The following is a 9583-nucleotide window of genomic DNA, read 5'->3' as shown; positions in this document are numbered from 1 at the left end:
AACTTTCACGATCGACCCCCTATCGTAGCGATGAATGGTAGTGATTCACACGAACTGGGATAGAAACGTGTGTCTCGGAATTCTACCCAGAGAAACATAGGCTTAAAGTATTAAAACTGATAGCTTGAATATTGATTAAACAAATATAGTATATAGTGTTCCATAGAAAGTCAAATTGTCAATACCTTTTCCTGGGTACTATGTTCTAGGCGGAGAAAGGTGGCGGGGACAACGACCGATTAAGCAACAACAATACTGGAGGGTGACATCTTTGAAGGTTGGCTAAAAGCTGCGACAGTTCAATTTAGGCGTAATTTAACAAGAGATATGGGTCTCAAGGATTGTTTGAGGAATTATATATACTGAGACGGATCGTTTCAGAGGTGAAACGGTACCATAACTGATCGTTGAAGATATAGAGAAGTGAAGATGAAAAGTTTCAGAATTTTTTTTGATAAGCTAAAAGGGTAACGCTTCGGTTTATCGGTGGAGACAGAGTACTATAAAAATCCTAGATACATACAAAAGAGATTTAGCCCACTTATAAGTTTTATTGGGCCAGAATGCGGATTTTACTAAATAGGTTTCGATGATCAAAGTTACACGTGAGTATTGAAAAATTACAGTTATGTGTGGGATCCACTATAAGAAATCCTTCATAAATATATATTAGTTTCGGTAATCAATGTACAAAGTATCATTTAGTTTAGTGGTATAAATGTTGGTGTTTATATCACAGTAACCTGGGTTCGAGCCATAGACTTGACTTTTTTTCACACTTTTTAAAAGTGGGGCCCACTTACCAGCTGACGTGTCGCATCAGGAGTGATGAAACTGACTCATTATAATGTAGATTTATAAAATGCAAATAAATTAGGGCAAATCTCCAAAATAGCACATTTCTAAGTTTATGTCACAAAAATAGCACTCAAAAATTAAAATGATCAAAATAGCATTTTATCTTTTGAAAACTTTTAATTTTTTTTATTTTTCAAAATTTGAAATCTTATCCCAAAACCCCATTCTCCAACTCTAAATCCTAAAACCTAAACTCTAAACCATAAACTCTAAATCCTAAGTCTCACCTCTTAACTCTAAACCCTAATGTCTAAATTAATTTACCATTGAGATATAAGTGTATATATATCTTTTTTGATAAAACATAAAATGATATTTTAGTCATTTTTATTCTTAAAAACTATATTTATGACAAAAAATATTTTAGTGTTATCCTAGTAATTTTCTCAATAAATTATCCTTTTCTTCTTGGTCAATTATCTTATGTACAAAGATATGCCAGGTTTGTAACTTGAGCTCTTAGTATAAAACTACGTTTTTCCTTCACTGTTTAAAATAAATACAAGCGATTAGTCTTGAATCTTGGGCATAGATCAGTTTACTGAAATCTTACTAAACATGTGAAATGAAATTGGATAAGGCAAAACTAGAGAATCACATTGCAAGAACAACAAATAAGTAGTCCGAAACAGAAATAACCAGTTCCTTAAAAAATAAAGTATTTAATATTTTATATAAGAAATCCTAAGAATAATTACACCAAATAATAAATAGAATTAAATAATCTAACACTCATAAAAATACCCCAGCTATAATAGAAATATATAAAAAATATTTTATTAATTATAAAATCATATTAAACCAATTATACATACAAAATAACAGTTACTAATATATTTTAAAATATATTTCGAATTTTGAAACAAAATATCAATAAATAAATAAATATTTGAATGAGTAAAATTATTGTAATTTATAATAAAAATATACTTTAAGTCGGAATATTTAAATTATTTGATTAAAATAAATTATTAATACTTAGCTAATATTTATATTATTTGATTTTATAGTGGATTAAATTACATTTGATTTTATAGTGGATTAAATTACATTTGATTTGTTTGCAGTTGTAAGTTGTCTATCAAACATACAAAATAAGAGAAGTGTGAAGTAGTTGAACAAACATATTAATATTAATTATATTAAGAAACATCAAAATGGGGTTTGATCAATGCATAACAGGTTAAAAATAGATTATTCTATTTAAATTTAAATCACTAAAAATAAGACTATGGAAAATAGGTTAAACATATTAATTAAATAAACAGATTGATAATGCAAGTCAAAATTTTCATCCATTTAAAAAATAACAGTCACACATAACAAATTTTAAATAAATTATATTAAAAACTTAAAATATATAAATTTATGTAGAAAAATCATATTTCATTAAATAAATTTCAATCAAATATTAATCTTGCGCTTTTAAGAAATACAAGGAGCAATAAAATCTAGTTCAACTTAAATAGCTAAACATAATTTATATATTTACTTCTATATGAGAGCATAAGAAATACAAGCAACAATAAAAGACATGACTCCTGTGCTATCATTAAAAAAAGTTAAAAACTAAATATGATTTGTACTAGATTTGAAGATAAGGATTTAAAATTATTAGATTGCGTCCTCTAGATTTTTATTGTGATTTTTTTGACGATAAAATGAAGAAGGTAATGACAACTATCGAACATAAAAAAAGAAATAAAAATAAAATAAAAATAAAATAAAAATAAAACGCACCGTTTTGGTGAGCTTGGCGAAAAGGTGATTTTGAGACGAAAATTCGATTTTAAGACGAAAAGCGACTAGAGTTTTTCAAGCATGATTTCGGCGGCTCCGCCGGACTCAGTGCCGGTTCTGGGAGTTGAAGAAGGTCACGATGGATCGTTGATAGAGAAAACAGGTATGGAGAAGGATTTGAGGAATCAGGTGAAAGCTACTCCAAAAACTTCGTATGCCGAAACAGCTCAAGAGAAAAAAGTGATGAGGAAATACAGTCTCGACATTACAGACTCAGAAGGCCAGCTTAACGTGGAGGTCCCTGATGAAGTAGTTGTCAACGCGGAGCCTCTCTGGGAGGATTTCTTGATCTGGAAATTTCTGGATACGGCGCCTCACATTGCCCAAATCCATGCTGTTGTCAACAAAATCCGGAGAGATGGAGGGAAAGGAAAGCCAGTGGAGGTTTATGAAGTTGATTCTACAACAATGAAGTTCAAAGTTTCAGATGACCAAATACGAGCTCGTATTTTGCGAAGGGGTATGTGGAGTATTGGCAACATACCATTAGTGGTAACAAAATGGTCCCCAAACGAGCTCGAAGAGAAGCCTGAAGTAAAAACCATCCCACTATGGGTCCACCTCAAAAATGGGCCCATGAACATGTACTCATGGAAGGGGTTGAGTTTCATCACAAGTGCAGTGGGTCGTCCGGTTAGGCTTCACCCTGAGACAGTGTGGGAACCGAAAGTCACACCGCCGATTTCCGTAATCAGAGGAAAGTAAAAAAAATCCTAAGTTTCCCTGAGGTCCCGGATTCTCTGCGAGAGCCAACGACAAGTAACCTAACAAATGCGGAAAATACGAAAAGATAAAAAAACGAACTCATAGAAAAAGATAGATCATATTTCGAATCCACGTAAGAGCATTGCGATCATTACAAGAGATTATAAAAACTTCGGCCACAAGGGCTATCAGCGAATTACTTAGTTCTAGCAACCTAAAACCTTAAACCTAGTTGAATCGCAGCTCGATAACAGAAGAAGAAAAAGATATGAAAAAGGTTTTGATTGATTTCGGACTGAACCTTATGAAAGGCTGTCTACGTACCCCTTTCGAGGATCAAGCCAAACGTAGTTCGATTGAAAGAGTAGAACAAGAGATGCAGTTCGTCAAGTAATCGAGTGCCAGTCATAGAAACAGAACATGTCGAGAATAATGCCTATAAGTTTCTAAGTGCAGAGAGTTCTAAGAGTAAAAAGAATTGTCCCCTCGCCTCTTCAACCTCTACGTCCTTATATACTCTTCCTAGAGGCGGTTTGCTCTTTCCCTTTCCGCCTTTGGTCGAGTTTATCGCTTAGCGGAAATATTCCATTTTCCTTCGATCTTCGTGTTTATCTTTGGAAACTTCACATTTATCCTCCGAACTTGACATTTATCTTCTCCTGCATAACAAAAGATAAACCGTCATAAGGATTGAGCTTGATTTGGGATAAAATCGTAAGTGGGCTCTTAGCCGCGTTCTGAGCCCTTTCGGGCCGTTTTCTGACTTAGGCGTTTTTTCGATTATATAAAAAGAGCGCTTTTGAAACGACGTCGATTCCGAAGAACATTCAAATTCCTCGTATAGCGTAGGCAATTATTGGTGTTCAGCTAACCATTGCCGTTTTATACGATCAATCTGAATGTTATTCGAGAGAACGAGTTCTTGCGGTTTTTAAATTGTTAAGTTCCAACGGTGACTCCGATCGAGATGAAACAAGAGCAGGTTCGTTCCAATATTGAAGGGGGGAACTGCAAGGACGGGATGAATACAACACGATCGTTCCAGCTCGGCCATCCGCCGAACTGGACTAGTCCTGCTTGGCGGATGGCCGAGCTGGTCGCGTGTTCGATCCAGCTCGGCCATCCGCTGAGCTGGTCGTGTTGTCGATCCAGCTCGACCATCCGCCGAGCTGGACTGGTTCAGCGCGGCGGATGGCCGAGATGGTCGCGTGGTCAATCCAGCTCGGCCATCCGTCGAGCTGGACGTTGTGCTCTGTCCACCCTTCAGTAAAACGGGCATAACCTATGCTACAGGATGCTGATTGACCTCAGACCGGTTGCATTGGAAAGCTAACTCAAAGATCTATCTTGGGTCAAAAAGGTGGGCTCAATCAAACCATGGGAAGGTCTTCATCCATGGCTAAATATCAGACGCGTTTGTGCAGTTCTACACCTCAAAAGGTCCGAACGAACGAGTTGGACTGCGTGTTTGGTTCCGTGATCCATTTCTCTCGAGTATTTTGCTCAGGAACTTTTGTCGAGAGTGTGTCGAAAAAGCTTTCGTACAGAAACACAATTTTTGGACGTTTATTTCGAGATAACCGTTTTTGACCCTAACAATGTTTGCTTCTTGTATAAAATATATCAAGAACTCGTCGTATAACCTTTTCAATAAAAATTATACGAAATTTTTATTGCGAAAAATATTTTCCGGGGAATTTCAGTCATTGATTCCGTTGTGACCAATTTTGACCCCAACAGTTAGCCCCCCAGCTCGTTAGAACCATGAGCTTCTAGCGTGAGGTTCTAGCGAATTGCTTGGCAAGTTAGGCAAGTTAGGTAAGTTAGGCGGAATTAATGGTTGAAAAGGTCCGTCGTAAGTGGTCTTCTCGCTCTTCTAAGAGTGGAACGCGATAAGATTGGGGCTGAGCCTTATGATGGCTGCCTACGTACCCTTGTTGAAGGGATCAAGCCTTTCGTAGTTCATTTTGAAGTTAAGGTTCTTATGACCTGGTTTCCAGCGAGACCTTTACGGTTTATTATATGTAGAGGTTATCAGGCATGTTGCTTCTAATGGCATTTTATATGGGTGTAGAGGGAAGACTACGAGTTGTCATCTCGTAATCTAACTCTGTGTGAACTGCTATATCTGTGATCTGTTTCGAGAGTTTTCCGCAATACGTAAACATGCGGGATTTCTGAAGATCGAATATTAGCCAAGAGATAAATTTTGGGATCTCGTATCAGGGTGTTTGATAATATGCCTAGAGATGTTAGAGCCTAGTGTGCTGGGTTTAGGGCAAGACCTAGGTCTAATCACAGCTTTAGAGGGTGCGATGACTACTTCGACTTACGCTTCCCGTATCGTTTTCGACCTGATTCCGTCCCGCTTTAAAGTCCGTGATATGGTAGGAATCGAGCATCTCTTCGAGGACAATTTTTAAGTCTCCCGAAAGTGCTGACCAAAATTTCGGATTTTTTATATAGCGCTATTACGCTTGTGTCGGGTGTTCGAGAGCTATCTCTACGAGATGGCTTAGTCTATTTAGGACGTTGAGAGTTTATTGTGATCAGCAACAAACTTATCGGTATATATTACCGTTTTGACTCTTCGCGAAGGATACGTGTTTGAGAAGATGTTAGTGCGTATGACTGTTTAGACTTCCAAGAAGGTGTTTTTATCGAAGAAGGTATTTTTGCCGAAAAAACTTATTCTTCAAGCGGCTGCGACGTCTCGCGATACTGAAGGTTGGTTTTTCTTTTGCATGCCGCGTTTTCGTGGTTGAAATGTTTGAGGGCTTGAAGATGTTTCACGGTGTTGCAAGTGTTTAGTCTTAACCCTACGTCGTAGAAACAATTTTGGTTTGTCTTCGGATGTTTGCAGCCAAAACTGTTATTGTTGTTCAGATGCTAATAGTTTGATTTGCGATCGAGGAATTAGGACCGAGGGGTCGCATAAATTTTTCCATGGGAAGAAGCGTTTTCCTTTGTAGTGCTTTGTGAAGTGTTGGCCTACCGAGATCTATTTCGTGCATTTTTGAGGATGTTTCGTATAGCTCTAGGAGCTTTGTTACGAATTTTTCCTTATATGCCGCATATTATGGGTAAAACATAGCGGGTTTAAAGTGAATTAAGTAATGTATCGAACTTGGTCTATTTTTGACAAGTTTAGGTTTTCCGTTAACCATTTGGTTGTTAGGACTCAGTTTCATTACGAAGAATTTATCTTATGATTTCCGAGTGTGAGCTATACGATAATTATTCTCTTAATAGTCACAAGACATTTTTAGATAAATCGTAGATTGTCGTTTAAACGTTAAGTGATAGAGCGATGGTTTTTCAAATAGTTTAGCTTGGTGTGAAGGATGTGTTCACTCAGATAGCCAAGGACGTTGTAGGCCAAGGATTAGACCATGGTACTTTTGTGTTAACATTAAGGTCATGTTAATTTACGATCGTCCTTAAAGGGGATGCCAAATTCTGGTTTGGACCTTTACTGGAAGGCGTAATTGACCGAGGGCCGAAGAGCGCTTGTCGAGATTGATAGGCCAAGTTTGTCGGAGTTATCCGTATTAAGATGGCCGATAATCATAGAAAACGATTCTCCGCTTTAGGTTTCAGTTATACGATGAATGTTTTGTATAATGTTACCTATACTCTTATGAAAATTGATTCGTTTTTGTCTGTAGGAAGACGTAGCCTAAGAGGTTTGCTACAAAACCAGTTCGGAGTCAGTTGCGGGACGATTGCCTGCTCGGATGTGACCGAGGGGAACGAAACGCATAAGCTAGTGAGCCGCATGGCTAAAATATGAGATCTATTAAATCGTAATGCGAAGAGATCTCTCTTTAGATTGATCATCAAAAGTCAGATTTTACAGCTTTGTATCTGCTATACGAAAAATATTTCTTCGTAAAACCTGTTATGTTTACTTTTGAATGTTTCTTCGTATGATTTGATCTGATTGTACGAAGGATTTTTCGCGTAAGTAATGGGCGACCGGTTTTATGAAGGTTGTAAATCGGTGATACGTATACACATGTCAAAGTAGCGTTGTTTGTTTCTTCGTATGATTTGATCTGATTGTACGAAGGATTTTTCGCGTAAGTAATGGGCGACCGGTTTTATGAAGGTTGTAAATCGGTGATACGTATACACATGTCAAAGTAGCGTTGTTTCTGCGGGTTTTATGAGAAACATTTCTGCTTTGATTTTGATCTTTGGTGAAGGTTGCTTGGAGTTACTCATGGAGTGTTACCGAAGTTTATTTTACTATGATCTAGTCACAAAACGTTTTTTATAGGCTTTTGAGAGGATTCTCATGACATATTCGTTTCTAGAACGAATTGGTCAACCAGCGGTAGAGCTAGCCTACGATCGGGAAGAAAATGTTCCCTTTAATGTGCTCGCTGCTACTTTTTTTCAAGTTTTCTTCGTCGTAAATGTTTTCGATGCATTACTGTGACTCACTTGGTTCAACAGAGACTGAAGAAATGCTTTGATGCTTGAAAATTTCTCGTAAATTTTTTTATACGAAACTGGCTTTATAAAGCCGAAGAGGGTTTCAAGACTTTCATAAGGAGAATATCTCACCGAGGTGTGCAATGAAGATTGATATATTCAAGGCGTTTGACACGGTTCAATGGCCCTTTGTTCTGAAAACATTGATGGCTATGGGGTTCCCTGAGTCGTTTATCCATTGGATAAGACTCTGCATCACTACACCCTCTTTCTCGGTTCAGGTTAATGGTGAGCTAGGAGGATATTTTCAGAGTAAGCGTTGATTGAGACAGGGATGCTCACTCTTCCCCAATCTCTTTGTGTTGTGTATGAATGTGCTTTCACTTAAGATTGATGAAGCCGTGAGGGAGAAGAGGTTTCAGTATCACCCCAGATGCAAATCTCTTTCCCTTACACATCTCTGCTTCGCAGATGACCTCATGGTGTTTGTGGAGGGTACAAAAGAATCAATAGAAGGAGTGATTACAGTGTTTGATAACTTTTCAACCTGGTCAGGATTGATGATCAGCTTGGAAAAATCCACAATCTTCATGGCTGGTATACCAGATCATACGCAGACCTTGATCCTAACTAACTTTCCATTCGCTAAAGGAAAGTTTCCAGTTCGATACCTAGGACTACCGTTGATGACTAAAACTATGACAAAGCAGGACTATCTCCCGCTGACAGAGAAGATTCGCACACGTATAAGTACTTGGACGAGTCGGTTCCTGACTTACGCCGGTAGACTGCAACTTATCAGCTCAGAGATAATGAGCATTGTGAACTTTTGGGCTTTTGCGTATAGACTTCCAGGGCAATGTATCAAAGAAATAGAACAACTCTGTTCAGCATTTCTTTGGTCAGGTCCGGAACTCAAAACTACAGGAGCTAAAGTTGCTTGGAAGGTAATGTGCACAGCTAAGGAGGCAGGTGGACTCGGCATACGATCGCTGAAAGAGGTAAATAAGGTATACGGGTTAAAGCTCATTTGGAGAATGCTTTCCGGAAACTCATTATGGGGTCAATGGGTTAAGCTGAACCTTACGAAGAAGAAATCTTTTTGGGAGTTGAGCAATAAGAGCCAACAAGGCTCATGGATGTGGAAGAAGATCTTGAAGCTACCAAGCATTGCGAAAACTTTCCAAAAAAGGCAGTTAGTAATGGGAAGAACATCTCCTTCTTGTTCGAGAATTGGTCGGAGAAGGGAGTTCTATCAGATTTATTGGGTGAGAGAGGTATCATTGATCTCGGCATCAGAAGAGAAGCCACGGTTGAGGAGGGTATACTTAGCCAAAGAAGGAGGAGAAGGCACAGAACTGTAGTACTTATAGAAATCGAGGAAGAAATTGACAAGATGAGAGAAAAACTGATTACAGAAGTTATTGGTGAGGATGTGGATCTTTGGAGATGCAGAATTGGATTCAAAAATCAGTTCTCTACCAAAGAAATGTGGTATCTACTTTAAGAGGAGAAGCCGTTGTGTGTGTGGACCAAGAGGTCTGGTTTAAGAAAGCAATGCCAAAATTCTCGTTTGCAACTTGGATTGCGATGTTAGACATCGTTTTGGTTAATCTGGGTCAGGTTTTAGAGTTTGTTTTGTCTGGGTCGGATCTTGCCGGTTGGATCTTGTAAATATCTTATTTATGTTAGGGGCAATCCGTCTTTAGCCACTTTTTCTATTAAAAAAAATTGAAAAAGAGATTATATTATAATAAAGAGATAAATGGGTTTTTTTTTT

The 9583-nt window shown here is 37.8% G+C and overlaps 1 protein-coding gene across 1 annotated transcript; it reads left to right on the top strand.

Annotated features, from left to right (window-relative positions):
- The first annotated feature begins 7946 nt into the window (after positions 1-7946).
- On the top strand, positions 7947-9167 carry LOC106314918. Its single transcript, XM_013752717.1, has 2 exons — positions 7947-8084; positions 8193-9167. Exons 1-2 carry the CDS (start codon positions 7947-7949, stop codon positions 9165-9167), a joined length of 1113 nt encoding a protein of 370 aa, XP_013608171.1.
- The last annotated feature ends 416 nt before the right edge of the window (positions 9168-9583 follow it).

The sequence above is a fragment of the Brassica oleracea genome, chromosome C9 (genome assembly GCF_000695525.1).
Source record: "Brassica oleracea var. oleracea cultivar TO1000 chromosome C9, BOL, whole genome shotgun sequence".
NCBI lineage: Eukaryota > Viridiplantae > Streptophyta > Magnoliopsida > Brassicales > Brassicaceae > Brassica > Brassica oleracea.
This window is presented reverse-complemented; position numbering and strand designations above follow the sequence as displayed.

Coding starts and splice junctions, on each gene's coding strand:
- LOC106314918 (XM_013752717.1), top strand. CDS start 7,947: ATGAAGATTGATATATTCAAGGCGTTTGACACGGTTCAATGGCCCTTT. Junction 8,085..8,192: donor CACCCTCTTTCTCGGTTCAG/GTTAATGGTGAG, acceptor CTTTCACTTAAG/ATTGATGAAGCCGTGAGGGA.